Source organism: Gymnoscopelus microlampas (genome assembly GCF_963454915.1).
Source record: "Gymnoscopelus microlampas genome assembly, chromosome: 20".
Lineage (NCBI taxonomy): Eukaryota > Metazoa > Chordata > Actinopteri > Myctophiformes > Myctophidae > Gymnoscopelus > Gymnoscopelus microlampas.
In genome coordinates this window covers 35,572,305-35,593,337 of record NC_139957.1, presented here as the reverse complement: position 1 = coordinate 35,593,337, position 21,033 = coordinate 35,572,305, and the positions used below count along the sequence as shown (strand labels likewise).

Sequence of the window (21,033 nt, the reverse complement as noted above, 5' to 3'; positions counted from 1 at the left end):
AAAACACATTGAAAAACAAAATAAGGAGTTTTACAAATATACAAAGAATATACGGCATAAAAACCACCAAGTTCAGTGAACAATTTGAAGCAAAGGATCATGGGAGATTTTCCTGGCGTACTAGTTCCCAACCCTCAAACCCTGGTGGAGTGTATGTGTCTGTACATAAGTATCTGTATGTTTGTGGTTTCAAACCATTTATGGGTGTAATTTTTGTTGATATACAATCTAAATTCTATTCAGGTTAGACATTTAAGAACACAGAAAAGGTACTTGTTGCCGTTTGTCTTTGGATGGCTGTCCTGTCCCTCCGTGACAACGTGCATTAAGACTTTGAAATAACTCGGGAGTCATTCCATCTCGCGTCAGAAACCTCTTGTCCAATTTTTTGATCATGTACAGATTTCCAAGCACTTGCTGTAGCAACTGAGACCTACGCACAAACACACCTCTGGAACAAACAAAAGAGGCTGGAACTGGGGATTTCACAAACACGCTTTCACTATTTGACAAGCCAGGCAAATTGATCAACATTAACCAGTATATGTGTGGGTTCAGGGTAGAGTGGTAGGAAGCCAACAGGCAAAGGTTATAAGAGCCATAAGCAAAACAAACTATATACTAAACAACGGTATTATCCTTAAACCGCTTCTCAGATACAATTGATACATTCAACGTACAGTACACACAATACTGCCCTACAAAGCCGGACACACCAACTACCTGCCTTGTGAAACTGGGAGTTCTGAAATGAGTACTGTTGGTTTAGTAGCATACCAGAATGTGTAATTTTGAAATGTAGGACATGGCCCACAGTAGCTGCTAGTGCCGTCTGTCCTTGTAGGACATAAACTGGACCAAATGGGGTTGGGTTTGGTCAGAGCAGAGTAAAAATGTTGTAGGACATAAAATGGATCAACCGGTTGGGTTTGGCCAGAGTGGAAATATCTGGTTAATTATGTTCAGGCAGGCGCTTGGAGCAGAGGTCAGAGTTTGCACAGATTCATTTGACTTGATCTCCCACCAATACATCGCGCACGCACGCGGGAAGCTACACTGAGACATTAAATAACGGAGCTTAATCACAATCCCGATACATGCTTCTTGTGTACTGTGTGATATACGTGGCATTATTTACCACTAGTAGACTACAAAAACAAAGCCAAGACAACTACAGAAGAAGCAGGCTAGTTTGTTGCCATGGTCACCAGGAGGTCAACTCAGTTCTTTGAGCTTCTCTGACAGCAATAACTATGAAATGACATATACGGAGACTGTCAGCACTGGCCGCAACCTTTAAGACAGCAGAAAGCATGAACCAGGCTTTAGAGTAACATTACACCTCTTGAACCCAGCTCTAAACGCCAAACAAACTGACCACACCCCAAATTCTAACTGTAAGACAAACACTGCCCAGCCCAAACCCTTACCCATGACCTTAAACTCCACCTTTATCGTAACCCTTGGTCCAACTTTGAACCTTACCAGTAAAATGTACTTATGAATCATAACAATATGAACCATAACCTGAGCCTGTAGACAATATGTAACAAATTGATCCTCTTTGATCCACTACAGCCCACTCGTCTAATCATTAATATACTAAAGCTGATGGAATTGTTGAAAAGCTGATCATTGTTTTCAACTTAAATACCGATACATTTGAGAATCTGAAAGTCTGTCATCTTTGATATTTGTTGTAATAAAAAACGGAAATATGGAGGTTTTCTAGAGATGTGTAAAATCAGAAAATTAAAAAAGAAACTTTTTCTGCCTCAGAGTAAACACAAATTCAGTCTCTGTACGAACACGCTGTCTTTCTGGTATAAACTGGACCATACATAAAGTGATTAATCATTTATATATACATGTACTCCTCCACAGAGTAGAGAGACAGAGTTGATCTTATGAGGAAGTATTTCAGGTCCAGATGTGGGGAACATTTACTGGTTTAACTGTAGTTCAAATTGGATCTGAAACATAACTGATGACCTTTTAAAAACATGCAGCAAGTACTTTCTGCTGTTGGCTCTTGCAGGGTAGTGTTCGTATGTGTGTGTGGCTTGTGTATACATACTGTATGAGTGAGCGTCTGTGTGTTAAAGGGCAACTTCGGCCAATTCTAAATCGAGCTCTATTGTGAGAAGGATGTGAAAATGTGACATAACACTTCCCAATATGTTGTGTCAACTCAAGGATCTATGTAAAACGTGTTGCTTGGCGTAGGCTGACGTAGACATTTTGCAGAGCAGCTGCTCTTTAAAATACTGTAGTATGTAACTGTATATGTATGGGTTAATTTATGCTTGTGTATTGGGTGTTTATGTGTACGTGTATCTGTATGTGTGTGTGTGTGTGTGTGTGTATACAGTGTGTGTGTGTGTGTGTGTGTATATATATATATATATATATACACATACATACATACACACACATACTCTATATACACACACGCACACGTGTGTATATCTAACTATTTATCAATGTATACACACAGATTACAGTATATATGTATATATACTGTACATATACATGCATACACAATACATATGTATGTATGTATATTTACACATTTATATATACATAAACACACACAGATATATATATATACAGTATATATGGGTGTGTCTGTGTGACTTTGTTTGTTTCCATGTATGTCTGTATCGCCTAATTTATGCGCCGTCATATGACGGCGTCATGCACCAAGAATAGCAGATCTATAAGCTCACAATGCGCCGCAGATGCGGAACTTTGTGAGTTTATTGATCTGCTATTTTTGGCGTGCGACGCCGTCGTACGATGAAGTGCAAATTCAGGTTCAAGTCCACGTCTATTGCATCTTCTCTCCCTCTGCTGCTGCGGCCTCGATGCCCAGTAGGGCATGCACGGCCTCCAGGGGGACTCCCTCAGGAGTCCTGATGTGCATGGTGGTGCCGTCCGGCCCGTTCACCACCACCACCCTGTCCGAGCCCCCCCTGCCCTCCCCCTCCACGTGCATGGTCAGTCCTTCCGTCTGGATGTAGATCTCTTGGCCCTCGCAGGCCACCGTAGCGCCCGCAGTGCCCAAAGTCGGTGTGCTCTGCTGGGGCAGTGGTGTGGTGGTGGTGATTGATGCCGGCTGCTTTGGAGAAGAGATGGGTGGAGTTGTGGTTGTAGTTGACTTCTGGGTGGTGGCGGCGGCGGCGGTGGTCTGTGTAGCTGGGTTTTGAACCGACAGCCCTGTGTTCTGTTGCTGGGTCGATTCTCCCTTAGTTGACTCTTGTTTGCTCGATAGCGGGTCGGGATTTGAACCCAGAGCCTTCTCCAGCTCCTTCATCTGGGCTGCGATGTCGCTGCTGCTCAGAGCCTGGTCCTCCACACTCAACAGGGGGTCTGAGACCACGCCCTGCCCAGCCTGCAGAGACCCTCCCCGGGTATTGGTCTCCATGGGCTCTGCCTCTCCCACTGAAGGCTGCTGGGTCAGGTTGTTAGGGGCGGCATCCTGGGTCTGGTTGTTTGGAGCGGAGTCCTGGGAGACTTCCATAGGTGTGGCTCTCGATGTGGGAGGCACGTGGGTAGAGTTTTGTGGCTGGTTGGTCTTGGTGGCCGTGGCTGTGGAGGAGCTAGGAGCAGAAAAGGAAGGATCAGTGATCTCAGTGATCTCACGTGATCTTAATGTCCTGTTTACCGTAACCTGGAGTATTACAGTGTGTGTGATGATGGAGGTACCTGATGGTGTTGGAGGTGGTGGTAGTGGAGGAGAGGATTTTGGATCCAGACGGTCCAGAGCTTGACTTCAGGGTGGTAGAGGTCAACGGGGTTGTGGGACCACCGACTTTGGGTGGGAATAGAACAGAATGTGAAGTAGTTTGTCATTTGAAGATTCAAGTTACATTCATCTAACATACAGGGTGACATGTTGCACTAGTATATTGTAAAGTAGTTTTACATTTCTTATATTAAACCTTGTGCTTCTACAATTTTCAGCAAATGGACTTGAAATTTAAGACATTTTAAGGGCATATTAATATGGTTTAGAATGAAATATAAGACCAATTAAACTGATGAAATGAATGTAAATGGAAATCGAGAGAATAGAAGTGTGTGTGCTGTGACCTAGTGGATTTCAAACTAAGCATGTTTGTTTTTATAGCGCATTAAAAACACAAAAGGCAGTTCAAAGTTATTCACATAAAACAAAAAAAAAGAATAGAAAACATAAAATAGAGAAATAAAAATAAATGTCATTAAAAAACTGTCAGAATGCAATTGCAGGTTTACTTAATCTACTTGGCTGAGTTGCAGCAACTATCAGTGCATCAAGAAAGCTGATATTTTAAGAATTTAAGACAGTAAGTACATTACTACAGTAAGCACTACATTTAGCGCTGTTTAAGACCTTAAGTCCTTGAAATAGAAAACAAGGCGTTATTTCCAGAAGCTCATACCTTTCTCTATCCCGTTGAGGTGAATGGGAACACTGTTTTCCATTTTGAACCTTTTAGAAGGAGGCAACATCTTGGCGTTCTAGAAAACAAAACAATTAGAATAAGAATTAGTTCATTTATTTTTGTGCTCTTCTGCACTGAATTTCAATGAGCTGTTAAGTACAGATGTAACTCACACAATACCAGGCTCACAGGTTTGTAGTAATACAGTGTGTGATGATAATATATATTGAAAAACAAATATTAATTTGTCTAGTTTTCAATTTCTTGTCAAATGAACCATTATCAATCAGTTTAACCATTACAAAACCCAGTCAATAACACACAGCGTTGTTAATAACAGTTATATTATTATTATTATTATTTACCTCCATCATGTAGCGGACATTCTTGGTTGCCATGTTTGCTGAGCTCTGAGGAGCTCCAGGAACAACTTTCAGCTTGTTCACCTCATCAAAGATCCCCAGAGATTTGGCAACCTGGACACAATCAACATGTTAGAAGTGAACCACACAGGAGTGATATTATACTCCAAGTATGAAAGTTGTCCACTACCACACTGGTTCTCAACGTCGGTACGTAACGTACTCTCAGTGTTAAATTAATATTTAATTTGTCAGTGTAGATTGGGGCACCAGAGATAAAGGACTGGTATCAAATGGAGGTCCATGGCCTAACACATTTCAAACTGGAGGTCTGAAATTAAAAAAGGTTGAGAATCACTGCACTAGTGCAGCATAATCAATAGAATGGAACTGAATAGAGCAAAACTCTCTAATAGAAAGTCTCACCTCTATATTTCGGACATCCAGAGCATCACCAGTTGGGTTGGAGATGTATTCCTGGGCTAGCTTCTTCACTTGGCCCTGCAGCGTCTCAAACTCACGGTACATCTCTGGGAAGTGAGCCCTAGTAGGACGACCTTTCTCTACCTGGAGGGACAGACAGAGACATCAGATAGACAGCTGAGAGAGAGGAGAGAGAGAGAGGAGAGAGGAGAGAGGAGAGAGGAGAGAGGGAGAGAGAGAGAGAGAGAGAGAGAGAGAGAGAGAGAGAGAGATCAGAGGTTTGGGAGGTAACAGGGTTGTATGTGTGTTACCTTGGCCAGCAGTAGGTCCCAGAGTGTTAAAGCCTTGGACAGACGAGGAAGCACCGCATCTACAAGCTCCTCATCCTCACACTCTTCTACCAACTTTACACACACACACACACACACACACACACACACACACACACACACACACACAGATTACAATTATAACATAACACATTATTTTTCAATTAATATGGTTAATGAGGTTAAATCAGATCACATGTTCATTTACCTCTTCCAGCTGCTCTCTCCTCCTCTCTGCCTGTTGTTCTGCTGTTGCTCTTGTTGCGCCCCCTAGCTTTGGGGGTCTGCCTCTACGCCCCCGCCTGCCTGGATGGCCAACCACCACCTTAATAATAATAATATAAGATATGTAAATATATATGTATATATATATATATATATATATATATATGTTTTTTTTTTAAACCATTGGTCAATATTGATTCATTGTCTGATACTGTGTTGCAACTGTAGGGGTGAACTTATTAATCAAATAACTAATTAGACAATTTACATAAGATTTATAAATTGTATTGTGATCCAATTTTACTGATCCAATGATACATTGAGGTTATGTATCATGTAAACACATCTAATATGTGATGTTTAAACCTTGAACTGTTAATGTTTGTTCCATAATATAAAATGAAAAATTAATTTTCAGTCTAAATGATTTCTTGGTAACTTACAAAGAGCATTTACCATCATTCAGCTCTAAATAAAAATATATTAATTGAGACAAATGACTACTCCTGTTTTCTACACAATAAATACAATCGATCTATTGGTCAATATACTAGGGATGAGACAATCCACTGACATTTAAGCATGACACCTTCATATGACAAAAACAGCCGATCTACAAGCACACAGCGTGTTGCATTGTGACGTGTTGTGAGCTTATCGATTAATGCACAACACCGGTGTATGGTGTCTATAAATCAAAAACATTGGTAGATATTGTGTACAAATCGATGCATGTTTCAGTTTATCAATAAACCCGTTATTTTATCGTTTACTTTTTGACTTCTAAACATTAACTTTGGCTTGTATAAGAAAATAAAACTTAAAGTGCAACAATATACAAAACCAGCTGAACCGCTGAAAAATGCAGTATATACAGGTAGAATCATTTATCAGAGATGCCATGGCATGGATGTGCTGTACGAGAGAGTACGTCTGTTTCACCCCACCTGCAGTTCTGCTGCCCAGCACATGTATAGTATGACCCAATAAGGTTACATGTAGGACCCAGTACATGTTGAGTACAACCCAGAACCAGGAATGTATGGCTTAAATGGTTAAAATGTGTCTAGATGTATCATATTGTTGATTGCGTATTGAGATGCGTATGGAATCGGTCTCACCGGGTGAGATGCATGCCCCTAGTCAGTGATTACAGTAAAGCACTTTGCATGCATCTTGAGCTGAACCTTGAATTGGATAGCAATAAAGCCAAGAAGCACTGTGGCTTGATTGAAATCTGATGCATTAGTCAAGTGTAAATGGATGTGTCTACTTAAGCGTCTACTTAACTTGTGTCACTGCTGCTCCTCCCACATATACTGTACATACAACAGAAAGATCACAACACTATGGAGGAACCAACCCTACCATGGATGCAGTTATAGCTACTAGTCATGATTAGCTAAGTTAATGGAACATTAATGTTCCTATGATGTTATACAAACAGAAGGCCACACACTAAACTGTGTTGTAATACCTCACTTCACCTGGACATCTACTGACCCGATGTCAGGTCAATACAATCGTAGAGTGTGTGAGTGTCATTTGCATAGTCCACCTCCGTTAAAGCCTCTATAATTGTTTTTATGAGCAGCTATAGTAGAAGGAAGCCATTAATGCAAGAAATGAATAAAGTCAATGGATAGGATCACCCATAGGAATGCGAATATGTAGGCCTACCTGGTACTGTATAAAAAGGGCACAGGGAGTATGCTTTGGCACTCAGTATTACAACTACAAGATTGTACCCACCTTAGGAGGGGGACCCAGAGGTCGACCTCTACCACGACCTCTGCCACGACCCCTGCCTCGACCCCTGCCCCTCGGCCTGCCGGGACCCCTGGGCTGGACTCTCAAACCTGCTGCTCCTGATGTAATCTCCTCATCCTGGAGCAGAGGAAGAGTGGGAACAGGGAATAAACCAAAGCAGGGATGCAATAGTTTAATCAAACTAATTGAATTGAATTGAATGTTGGTTTTGCTGGTGCAAGTTACATGTGTACATATGGTGTGACATGAAATGTAATCTTATCATATGAACACAATGATTGTTAACATCATTGACTGTCTTCCAGACCTATTTTCAAGGGCTCCTGGAGAAACTAAACTTTTCAGTTGCTCGTCACTTCAGCTTTGCCGTCAAGTCTAACAGGGCTACAACAGTTAATCAGACTAATCGATTTAGTTTATTATAAAATAAATCGAAAAAGTAATAAATAGAATAACCGCTAAGAAAAGAATTGATAGTTGCAGCCCTAAATCACAGGTTATTCTAGTAAAGTTATTCTAGTAACTTCATTGTCTATGTTATACAGTCAGTCAACCCAGCCATCCAATCAGTGTGTTAGCGCAATATGAGTGGAGAACATTGTCTTACTTTGTCCAGCGAGGTATCTGATGTTTTACTGGAAACCTTTTCTGTCTCAAGAGTGCTCGTCTGTTTCTTCTCTCCACCTTCCTCCTTCTTCACCACCTCCTCTCCAGCTCCTCCTCCTCCTGGGGAGGTGGGTGTGGTTGGGGGTTCGGGGTCTCCATGGGTGGGGTTAAGTCTGTAGTGTCTATTCAGGCTTGCGTCGCCAATGTAGCACTTGTCACAGGTCTGACACTTGAACGACCGCGACTTACGAGAGGAGGTTGATGAGGAGGAAGAGGTGGGGTTACCTCTCGCCTTCTTCTTTCCGCCCTCGCCCTCCTCTTCCTCCATGCTCATTTCAGAGTAGTCGTCAGAGTCGGACTGGTGGCTCTCTGCCAGGTCTTCATTCTTTATGAACTTGAAGTCTCTGGCTTTGTGTTTAGGGGGACGAGACACGCGCCCTGACCTCGTCTGCACCTTCAGCGGCTTTTTATCCCTCGCTTTCACCTTCTTCTCTTTCTTCTTTACTACTTTCTCCACTGGCGCCAACTGTTTGACGACCGCCTTTGTGGTGGTACTGGTTGCCTTTGTAACTGCGGAAGCAGCTGTGCCCGTGGCTGCGGCGCCGACGGCCTTAATGGGAGGCTTAACGGGAGTCTTAATCAGAGGCTTAACGAGAGTCTTAACGGGAGTCTTAACGAGAGTCTTAGCGAGAGTCTTAACGGGAGTCTTAATGGGAGTCTTAACGGGAGTCTTAATGGGAGTCTTAACGAGTTTTGGGGTGCTCGATAGCGCAGTGCCGTTAGCTGGGGTTGCCGTCGCTGTCGCTGGCTTGACAACAGGCACAGTGACTGTTTTGACAGGTTGAGACGTCTGAATGCGAAGCGGTGACGTTACAATTTTCTGATTCTGAATGCTAACGGGCATAGCAGACGTCTGTACAGTCACCGTGGCTCCACTCTGCTGACCCGCTAGCTTCTGGACCACTGGGACCAGGGAACCGACCACAGGGGCAGGGCTTTGTAAGAGCAGCTGGATGGGTGGGTCCCCGGGGTTCCCTTGCAGGAAGAACTGTTGGCCCTGCTGGCCTACCATTGGCTGGAGGGTGATGATCTGTGGGCTGCTTAGACCACCATTGGCAGAGACCTTGACCTGTGGCTGGCTGATGGCCAGGGGCTTCGTCTGGGGTGGGAGGGTGATGGTGGTTACACCCCCTGCCTTTGCTTCCTGTTTGGGTGGGGCCTGGAGCTGGATTCTGATTGGCTCAGGCTGAGAGGGAGTAAATTAGTTTAGTTTACAAAATGCTTTAGCAAAATCATAAAAACAGCAAAAAATGATTAAACAACAACTAAACAACAAATAGAATTAGGGGTTCAGTATTCTGTGTAGCTCAGAGCAAGAGACTCAACAGGTTGCAAGATCCATTCCCTGTATATAGCCCAGTGCAAAAGCATGGCAGCAGCATAAACATGGGCAAGGAAGGTTTCAAATTAAGAATACATACTGTGGATCCAATTAAACAGACTGATAATAGTCAATAGCAGCTACAAGGTGATTTTTTTAAGGTCATGTCATGACTTTGTAAATTTGCAGTACAACTGTGTGTGCTACTATCCAAGGCTACATGCCTACATCTTACCCTTTTCTGGACAACACGTACTGGTGTGGTCTGCATGTTGCCCTTTGCCACTTTCTTCAGCGGCACTGAGGTGTTCTGTGGCTTGGGACTTCCAGACACCTCAGTGGCAGTGCTTACCGTCACCAACCCACTGGCATCCACAGTTGCCACAACCTGGGTTTCCCCTGGTTTAGCTGCTGCTTGGCTCTGCTGGTTGAATTGAACTATGGATGCTTGTTGTTGTTGTTGGGATTTGGTGACTTGGGCAGACTGCTGTTGTTGTTGGGACTTGGCGACTTGGACCATAGAGGCCTGTTGTTGCAACTTGGCGACTTGAACCATGGACGTCTGCTGTTGTGACTGTGGCTGGGACTTGGTGACCTGGGCAACGGATGCCTGTTGTGGTTGTAACTTAGGGACTTGGACTGACGTCTGCTGTTGTTGCGGGGACTTGGGGACCTGGACTAAGGACGTCTGCTGTTGTTGTGGGGACTTGGGGACCTGCACTATGGACGTCTGCTGTTGCTGCTGCTGTTGTTGTTGTGGGGACTTGGGGACCTGGACTGGGGACGTCTGCTGTTGTTGCAGGGACTTGGTGACCTGGACTGGGGACGTCTGCAGTTGCTGCTGGGACTTGGTGACTTGGTCTATGACCTGTTGGAGCTCGCTGGGGGCCAGCGTGGCGTTGGGGAGAAACTGAGCTCCAGCAGGGATGGTCTTAACCACCTGGTTTTGCTCAAAGAGACGGGCAGCTTCGGTGTCGGAGACTTGGACTATCTGCTGCTTGGCCAACTGCTCCAGCAGAGCCTGCTGCTCCTCGGGGGTCAGCCCGGACCCCTCCACCAGGCTGCCGTCCGGCTGCACGTAAATGATGGTGGTGTTGGACAGATCGGCATTGATGGTGGCATACTCGGACGAGCCGACGAATATATTCTGCTCCACCTGGTCGCCGCCGCCTCCTCCAACAATCTGATGTGTGACAACCTGACACTCTCCTTGTGTCTGGAGGAAGTCCGCCAGTCCCTGGTAGACTGTGACGTCCTGGTGGCTGCTGGTGGTGGCCGACGGACCCGCGGTCATCACGGACGTGGTGTCGTTCCTGGACGGTAGTCCAGGAACACATTGAACCTGTGTGACCGTAACTGCATCCCCTGCCGCCACTGTTGTCATATTTGACGTACTGGTCGTCTCATCCCCAACGTTGTCCGCCATTTTGGCAAGTCTGTGGTGGAAGAAGCTAGCTAGCTACTGTTAGCCGTAGCTAAGCTAAAAGATTTTCATGCAGCCACTCGGTGGGTTTTATTTTTTATTATTTTTTATCCGTGACAATTATGTTTTTTTTTACTCCAACCGCAATTTCTTAGAAAATGTAACCGCAAAAAAAAACAATATAACGTATCGCGAGAGAGAAACAAATTATTAACCAGTGTAGTTAATAAGTACGAAAAAAAGGTAACGGTTCACGATGTTTTTTTTTTACTAGCATAGCATTTTCCCCCAGCAGCGTCCGGGTCTTGATAAGTTGTGGAATGGAATTCTGACTGGAATGGAGCCTCCTCAATAAACACACTTCAGCGTAATGATTACAGCTCGAGCTGTCGCACCCCGTTTTGATAAAAAAAAAAAAACCTCACTCCTGGTTTTAGCTGAATCCAGTGACGCCTTTTCCGGTTCCTGTCATTAAAGGACGACTTCACCACTTTTCAACATATATTCATATAATAGGTCCTCACTAATGCTCATGATAAAATTATACACTTTTTCCTACTTGGTCTGTGTCTCATAGGACTGTGGACAGTCCAGAGGCAGAAACCCGTCTACCAGTGACATCATCGTTAGGCAGGATTTTTTTCCCAAAAAGATTACAATTTTTTTATTCAGGCGAGAACCATGGGATCTATTATTGCATTGCAACTTTCCAGGAATACAAAGCCTGCAGTTTCTATTAGCTTGGCCAGGATTCCCCATCGATGATGGCACTGGTAGACGGGTTTCTGAACTGTCTACAGCCCTCCTATCATGAGCATTAGTGAAGTGGTGAAGTCGTCCTTTAACGTACAAATATTTGACCGATGGTAATAATACTAACCAAAATAAAAGCTAAATACAGTCTTTTATTTATGTTATATTATGTATAATAATTGTTCATATTAAAATATTTCTATATGTGGACAATAAAATATACAGAAGAAAACCGAGGAGAAAACAGCTGTGTTCCGTCAGCAACTATAACGGAGCAACTATAAGACTTCCGGTGGACGATCTCTTCAGAATAAGAGTACACTCTAAAAATACAAATAAAGTAGAAAAACAGTTAATTTGCACATTAAAACTACAAATTAAGCATTTAAACGAAGCTATACAACACATATTATGTTTCTGTGTAACAAAAACGTTTTTTTAAACATTAATAATTTATCTAAATGGATAAATGGTCAGAAAAGGTCAGAAAAGTGCTGTTCTCAGACAAAAGTGGACACTGGACAGGCGCCGGCGGACACTGCCGACACTTCTGACATACGCACGCGGGGACACCTGCCCTACAACGCCACACTCTCGGATAAGCCCGAGAGGTGTAAAAAAAAGTGTGGCGGACCGTCCAGTGAGGTCAGAGGTCAGAAAAGTGCCGTTTTCACACAAAAGTGGACACTGGACAGGCGCCGGCGGACACTGCCGACACTTCTGACATACGCACACGTGCGGGGACACCTCCCCTACAACGCCACACTCTCGGATAAGCCCGAGAGGTGTAAAAAAAAGTGTGGCGGACCGTCCAGTGAGGTCAGATGTCAGAAAAGTGCCGTTTTCACACAAAAGTGGACACTGGACAGGCGCCGGCGGACACTGCCGACACTTCTGACATACGCACACGTGCGGGGACACCTCCCCTACAACGCCACACTCTCCGCTAAGCGGGAGAGGTGTAAAAAAAAGTGTGGCGGACCGTCCAGTGAGGTCAGAGGTCAGAAAAGTGCCGTTCTCAACAGACTCGCACACAGGAGTATTATTATTATTTGTGTTATTGTGCTTGTCATAATTAGAAACAATTGCTGGCTGTAGGCTATTAAACGCTGACTCAAGTAACAGTCTTTCTCACTAAAAGTCAAATAAAGTCAAAGGACGGTGATAGGTATTAGGCCTACTATATATAAACTAATGTGAGAACTGCAGTATATTTGACACAAACCCAGTTTGACTCCAGTATACAACACTATCATTTCACGTTGAAATAAGAGTATACGTTTTGTAAGTGACTATAGCAGAACCCCACAATTTTTGACATTCACAATTATAAAGAATATAAATAATGAATGAAAATAAACTTTTAAGTGCATACTTTTAGTGGCATGTCTATTACATCATGTGTACCTACCAGCTTAATATCAGGCAATGGATGTGGAGCCATTTCAAAATGTGAGATATTTTCAAAGAGAACTCTGGAACTAATCTGAACAAGAATCAAGAGGGATTTATTTGTCACTTACTCAAGTAGCAGTGAAATGTTGAGACCTGTTTCTACAGAGACTGTGCTAACACAACCAAACAAAATACATCAGTAACAAGTAACAATACTGATGTAATGAAGTAGAAAATAAAAATATAGATAACACAAATAAAATTAAAGTACAGATGGAATGGCAGGTATGATAAACCTTGTGCGTATGACACAAGTGCCACGGCAAATAGCTGTCTCGTGGCCAGCGTCCAATTTGTAAAGGCTATGCACTGAAAATGGCCTTTTTCTGACCCCTGACCTCACTGGACGACCCGCCACTTTTGAAAATACACCTGTTTGGCTTAGCGGGGAGTGTGGCGTTGTAGGGGAGGTGTCCCCGCACGTGTGCGTATGTCAGAAGTGTCGGCAGTGTCCGCCGGCACCTGTCCAGTGTCCACTTTTGTGTGAAAACGGCACTTTTCTGACCTCTGACCTCACTGGACGGTCCGCCACACTTTTTTTTACACCTCTCCCGCTTAGCGGAGAGTGTGGCGTTGTAGGGGAGGTGTCCCCGCAGGTGTGCGTATGTCAGAAGTGTCGGCAGTGTCCGCCGGCGCCTGTCCAGTGTCCACTTTTGTCTGAGAACGGCACTTTTCTGACCTCTGACCTCACTGGACGGTCCGCCACACTTTTTTTTACACCTCTCGGGCTTATCCGAGATTGTGGCGTTGTAGGGCAGGTGTCCCCGCACGCGTGCGTATGTCAGAAGTTTTGGCAGCGTCCGCCGGCGCCTTTCCAGTGTCCACTGTTGTCTGAAAACGGCACTTTCTTTTCTTACATCTGGCCGCACTGGACGGCCTGCCAGTTTTTTTTTTAACAAATTATCTCTCAATTTTCACCAACATTCTGTCCTACTGGTCTGTATCAATTTTCTATCAAGTTCAGGGGCGCTCAGTTATGGAACAGTTCTCACAAACACACAAACAAACACACACACACACACACACACACACACACACACACACACACACACACACACACACACACACACACACACACACACACACACACACACACACACACACACACACTTTTATTTTTCTAATTACATTCTTATTTGTATTGTATTTTAGTTTTTAAATAGGTGAGATCAACTTTATAAACCCCCCTTGCTTTATTCTTTTTAAATCGCACCTGCAGTGATCTACTATTATTATTTGTAGCATATTTTGTTGTTACTTTTATCACTGTTTATTTGCTTCTGCAATAAACAATATTATATCATGATAATTTTCCAAGAGTGACCTGGCCTAGAGGCAGCATTATTACAATAATGGACAAACAGTTCAAAAGCAATACATATGTAACAAACACAAATGAATATCCAGTTAAAGTAAATGTATTTTTAAAATACATTTGTGTCTATAAAAATAGAATTGGCAATTAGAAGTGTTCTAGTATGCGCCATTTAAAAGACGTACATCATAAATGTATTTTTAAAATACATTTGTGTCTTTTAAAAAACATTACACATTGGTGATCTTATTTTTAAGGCAACCGGAAACCTTATAGTTGCTAGCTCCAAAACCGGATGTCCTATAGTTGCTGACGGAACGGAGCTTGGCGACACCACCTCTCGCCACGGAATGCAAATTTAGCTTTTATTTTTGAATCTTTAACCGGAAGTATTTATTCCTAGTGTTTGTGTTACTTGACAATGTGAGCATTAGCAATAGATGTTATTTATCCTTAACATATTATATATATATATATATATATATATATATATATATATATATATATATATATATATATATATATATATATATATATATATATATATATATATATATATATATATATATAAAAATGTATTAATAAATGTAGCTTTTATTTTTAAGTCCACGACCGGAAGTCATATTCATTGCTAGTGTTTGTGTTAAGCGAGCTTGACAGCCTGGGCATCATCATGAGATGTTATTTATCCTTAAAATAACAACAAACGTCAAAAGGAGGCGATGTCGCCGACGGCCCTTTAAACGTGTGATACATGTGCGTTGTGGCAACGGATAACTACGGACGACAGAAGCTGTAAGTGTGTTTTTAAAATATGTTTTATTTATGCAGTTACGGTTTCATAGCGTCAAATTCACCTGCTGATATTAAAACACCCAAAAAAACAAAAAACATAAAAACAAACACGTCTATATTTTTTGTGCACTGCCTGTTCACAGTTATTATACACTTATATAGTTGTGTGATGTATTAAAACGTGGACATTAGGTCTGGTGGTCGTAATGTTTGTGTTGCTAACAGCTGTTTGCCTTGGGCGTGTAAGTACAGAGCAGTCAATGTCACACCCGAAATGGAAACCTATTGAATTCTGTGACCCACCCCTAGAATTCGAGTCCCTGCTGTCTGGAGCTTTTGCAGTGTATAACATTCCATCAACATCTTTACTTCAATATGAGAGATGCTGGTATTATATGATCTCATAGTTATATGGCTTTGTTTGACATGAGAAATGTCCAAAGTGTATGTCTGTTAAAAAGCAATGTCAGCCTTTTGTAAACCTCATCTAACTGAAAGATGTGAACTCTCTGTAATTATTGTATCTCCCACGCGTTAATTAAGATTATATCAGGTGAGTTTGCTACCATCTCCTCATCTTTGTGCACAGTAAAGATGTAAAGTAAAAGTGAAACCTCTGGAGTCACCAAATTGGACGGGTCACCATTTTCGGTGATACAATTGAGCTGCCTACTTGACAGTACGTGACACTGCAGTGTAGAAAGACCCAAGTCTGTGTTTTAGACATGTTAATAGAAATCTGCATCCATTTCTGTTGTTACACCCGGATTTTAAATTAAGTGTTAACAGATGTAGCTAGGTATGTTATTAGTTTTTCTCTTATAGATGTCAATGACCTCTTTCCATCTGTTAATGTTTGTTCCCATGAATCTATATGGTTATTTATTTTCCTTGCTGAACCCACCAGTACAGATCCATTTGTCAGCAGAACCAATGGCGACCCAGACCCCTCCTCCTCCGTCGGTTCTGAGGGAGTTCTGTCCTCTGTACTACCTCCTCAATGCCATCCCCGCCAAGGTACCGTCTGTCACTTGAAAGGAGCACTTTACATAATAATCTCCCATACATAAACACATCATCAGTCTTCTTGCACTAACATATGTGCCTTTAGAGCTAAGAGGAAGCTATGAACCACATTGGATGTAGTGTTAAATAAAGCTCAGGGCGGTGATGAAGGTGAAACGGATAGCGTGAGGAATACTGCAGTGACATACAGGTTTCAGATGACCACATTTCAAATGACTATGTTGCACTTAGTACAGAGTTATTTAGGGATTCAGAGCAAAGCCTTAGTTGAAACCTAATCTAATATAAAGCTACTTCTCTGTGTTACAGTTCTTTCTCTGCAACCTTGTCATAAAATCTCGCAACCCCCTCTTGGGTTGTGATAGAAATGACTACACAAACTGTAAAAGTATTACAACAAAGTTAGATTATCATTATGTTATTATAACAAGTTATGTGATGTTCTCATTTTGTTGTAATTGATTCTAATACATTATTATTCTATTAGTGAATATGATGTTCTAAATGAATCAAATAGATTATTAATCTGATCATTGATTGTGATGTTGTAATTGATTGTAATAGATAATCATTATGTTCTATTGATTGTGATGTAATTGATTAGAATATATAATTGATTAGAATATATGATCTTTGTTGTATTGATTGCGATATAATTGATTCTAATAGGTTATTATTATGTTACTGATGATGATTGATTGTTCTTTGTTGTGTTGTTTGTTGTGGTTTTGGTCTGGGTCAGGTTCAGAAGGGGTTCAGGTCTGTGGTGGTCTATCTGACAGCGTTGGACGTCACACCAGACTACATCGCTGTGGGAAGCAGCATTGGAATGCTGTACCTCTACTGCCGCAGACTGAGCACTATGAACAAATACAACCTGGAGGTGAGGCACTGAGGTGTCCTTGAGCGTGATACTCTCACATACTATAATGAGGGAGCTGCTCAGTCACCAACTGTAGAAGACTGTGGTTGTACCGGGCAGCTCCCAGTGACCAGCGGTAGAGGACTGTGGTTGTACTGCCGGACAGGTCCAGGTGGTCAAGCCTGCAACTGTACTGGCAGCTGCTGGTGATTGACAGTAGAATACTATGGTTGTGCTGGTCCGAGGGGTCAACCGTAGAAGACTGTAGGTGTACTGGGCATCTCCCAATGGCCAACAGTAGAAAACAATAGTTGTACTGGGCTGCTCCTGGCGGTATACAGTAGAAGACTGTAGGTGTACTCGGCATCTCCCAGTAGCCAACAGTAGAAAACTATAGTTGTACTGGGCAGCTCCCGGTGGTCAACGGTAGACTGTGGTTGTACTAGTGGACAGGTCCCAGGGGTAAGAGTGTAATGGACGAGTCTCTTTACCCTCCCCTCCCATCCACTGTAACTAAGTGGGTGAAATTCTAAAGCCACTTATCCGTTTCCTAAGGACATTAGAGAAGACCCTGAACACATCACCTTCTGTCTGACAGCACCCGTACAGTGTCTAGTTAATGTAGAGAGCAGCTCAGTGCTAATGTGGATTACAGATCTCGAATAGACATCGGTATGGTTTTCTTTTTTAAGTGATACGAACATGCTCCACCCACTTTAAATTGATGATTTTGTCTCTGCTGCTTATTCTTTTTATTTTGTATCCATTCTCTGTCTCGCAGTGTACAGTAGGTGAGACAGACATTAGGACAGCTGAGAGGGAGAGAGAGTACGAGAGACAGACAGTAGGACAGCTGAGAGGGAGACGGTGTGGTTCTTAATCACTCTACCATCACTGTATATGGTTAAAGTAACATTGAAATCTTTTCAACCCTATCTCCATTTACTGTATGGGTCCTCGCTAATGCTGACTATAGGACGATACCATTTCTGTGTCTCAGAGGTGGGCTGTAGATAGTTCATAGTACATTTTGAGGCTATCCACAGCCCACCTCTGTGACAGAGCGAGTACCAACCTGTAGTGAGCTTTAAGGTCTGTGCACACCGGGAGCGTTTATTTCATGCTGTTTATGTCATGAGGACACACTGAACGTGAATGTGTTAACCACTTAGGCCCTATAACCTTATGACAAATAGCAACAATGGGTCATTGTTAGCTTTTAGATCTGCTGTCTCGCTATTTTTTTTAAACATTTTTGAACATATTTGAAAAAAAAAAAAAAAAAAAGTGTGAAATTGTTGCTTTTTTTTGCTATAGTGACATGCCAGAAAATGTGTGGTTAACTCAACCTTATCTCCATACTGGTCTTGTCTAAAGGTATTTTCCCTCCAGAAGCAACACAAATAAATGATATGAAAATGCGCATATGATACATTAAACAATTAATTTGGTGACACCTCATTCATACAGGTGGATGATTTTATTCCCGCTGAATCGCCTTTTCACTGCATAATATTTGCGTTCAGTGTGTTACACCAGGTTTCGCTCATTGGTAGCTGCTGTACACGAAGAAGATGCTGCTACCGCTGTCCTTGACATAGAGATACGTTGTCATAGTTATAGGTTGCTATTTTTAATTGCTTGTTTTTCATTATTCATTATTATTCTGTTCAGTGTTTAGGCTATGCCACGCACCTACAATATTTGTAAAATATGTGCACTGTAGTTTTGTACTTCTGTCCTGCTTTTCCTCTGTATGAATAAGTACTTTAAGTGTGTGTGTGTGTGTGTGTGTGTGTGTGTGTGTGTGTGTGTGCGCGCTGCAGGGGAAGTGTGAGGCGATCACTGCTGTGAAGCTCCTCAGTTGCTTTGACGACCTGGTTGCCGTGGGAACAGCATCAGGAAGGGTGGCTCTCTTCCAGCTGGTGTCTCAACTTCCTGGAAGGAACAAACAGGTGAACTCAGTAAACTGGAACCGGGTCTCCTGTACAAGAGATGGATTTTTTTTTACCACTGAGCTAATAGAGCCTGCCTGCATGCTGAGGGGAGACATTACATTTTGATCTTGTCAAAGGTCGTGTCTAACTTAGACACAGGATCAAAATGTCTCAATAGAAGAGCAGGGAGACCAAATACAACCACCACAATTGTATACGTTATATTGTATTAACATACTCTACTACACATTACAAAAATGTTGTCCACTAATAAAAGTGACTTTATTCCGCTTTAAGTGGTTAACACCACTGTATATCTGTTTCATTAGCTATTTGTCTCTCCATCTCTCTCTCTCTCTTGTGTCTGTCCGTCTCTCCATCTCTGTAGTTGAGGCGTTTTGACGTGGTTGGTATTCATAAGAGCACAGTGACATCGTTAGCATGGAGCACTAATGGTATGAAGCTCTTCTCTGGAGATGACAAAGGGAAGGTGGTGTTCTCTTCGTTGGACCTTGACCAGGTAACCACAACAAAACACAACACAACACAGCTCTACACTTCACAACACCACACAACAGTAACACACCACACCACATCACAGTGACCACACCACACTATGTTGTTGCTGTTGTCATCTTGAATTGACCAACCAAAAGTGTACACAGCAGCAGAAAATATATCCATGATCAGAGAGGCTTGCTTATTGCTTTGATGAAATGTAACATTAGAGTGAGCCTTTGAATGAGCCTGTATGCACATTTTGCCATAGAGAATGACATGGTGACTTGTTTCCATTGTGGTCCTATGTACGGTATTCAATTCATCAACATAAAAATAATACATATCATACATACCAAAAAAACTCAAACTAATGCCTCTGACTTTTATGTCTAAATATTAAATATTAATTTACGCTACCTTTTATGAGGTTGCTCTTGACAATTGACAGTACTGCTGCATTCACACTGTCAACAACAAAGATACATGCCTACCATTCATTTTCAATGGAAGCCAGTAGGGGTGTGCCGATATATCGTCCCACGATATATCGCGATACGTTTTCGTGACGATATGTATCGTTTTGGGAAAAAAAAAATATCGTTTTGAAAAAAAAACATTTTATTTATTTATTTTTTTACTTTTTTTTTTTTACAATCATTATAATCAGGCATGCAAACAGCCCCGAGGTGAAAAGGGTGACAACATGTTTTTTTTTTCGGGTCAGGTGTCACACTATTGCCCTATTTGGATTGAAAACGGCTATTGTAGCTGAAAAGCTACAAGTTTGCATGTCTGAATAATGCAAAAACAGAATTATTTGTTTGCAATTACTTTTTTCCTCCCCCATATATTTTCATAATAAAGAAAGTGCGTATCGTATCGATATCGTATCGAACTTGTGAGCCAAATATCGTATCGTATCGTTTGGTGAAATTAGTGTATCGGCACACCCCTAGAAGCCAGCGACATGAAGATACAAAGATACATCCAACATTTGTAGCTGCTACAAAAGCTACAACAGCAACAAAGCTTCAAAAAAGTAGTTTGTAGTTTGTATCTTTTGTATCTGCCAGTGTGAACGCAGCATTAAAGTCATACTCCCGGTCATTACAGCGTTTATCTATACCAAACCTGCCGCTCAATAAGGAATAATGCAGGGTCCTAGCGCCCGAAAAAATTATGGAACGCATCATTAATTTATCATTGTACTCATTAATATGTATATGTGTCCTCTTCAGGGAGTGTGTAACCCTGTGTTGTTGCTGGAGGAGCCGTCGGGTGTCGTTCAGTTGGAGTACTCTCAGAAAGTTCTACTGGTCTCCACCCAGCAGAGATCACTGCTCTTCTTCACCCAGGAACACACGCAACAGCAGATAGGAACCAAACCCAGGAAGAGGTGACATTATCATTAGAGCCCTTCTGATTTACATGTTACGCTGT

At 42.3% G+C, this 21,033-nt stretch overlaps 2 protein-coding genes across 3 annotated transcripts in view; one reads left to right on the top strand and one right to left on the bottom strand.

Annotated features, from left to right (window-relative positions):
• Window positions 1-18: 18 nt before the first annotated feature.
• Window positions 19-11,334, bottom strand: znf839 (zinc finger protein 839). Its single transcript, XM_084044860.1, has 10 exons — window positions 9,762-11,334; window positions 8,147-9,391; window positions 7,522-7,656; window positions 5,753-5,869; window positions 5,527-5,619; window positions 5,219-5,359; window positions 4,796-4,906; window positions 4,428-4,506; window positions 3,709-3,814; window positions 19-3,602 (listed from the first exon to the last, which is right to left on the bottom strand). Exons 1-10 carry the CDS (start codon window positions 10,950-10,952, stop codon window positions 2,831-2,833), a joined length of 3,990 nt encoding a protein of 1,329 aa, XP_083900986.1. The 5' UTR covers window positions 10,953-11,334; the 3' UTR covers window positions 19-2,830.
• A 3,811-nt stretch (window positions 11,335-15,145) lies between these two features.
• tecpr2 (tectonin beta-propeller repeat containing 2) overlaps window positions 15,146-21,033 on the top strand; it is a 50,825-nt gene continuing 44,937 nt past the window's right edge. For both annotated transcript variants that reach the window (XM_084044411.1, XM_084044410.1), the window contains exons 1-6: window positions 15,146-15,267; window positions 16,175-16,284; window positions 17,036-17,176; window positions 18,982-19,110; window positions 19,481-19,612; window positions 20,832-20,989. In XM_084044411.1, the coding sequence (XP_083900537.1) occupies window positions 16,201-16,284; window positions 17,036-17,176; window positions 18,982-19,110; window positions 19,481-19,612; window positions 20,832-20,989 (644 nt within the window). In that variant the 5' untranslated portion in view covers window positions 15,146-15,267; window positions 16,175-16,200. The remainder of the gene's footprint in view (window positions 15,268-16,174; window positions 16,285-17,035; window positions 17,177-18,981; window positions 19,111-19,480; window positions 19,613-20,831; window positions 20,990-21,033) is intronic.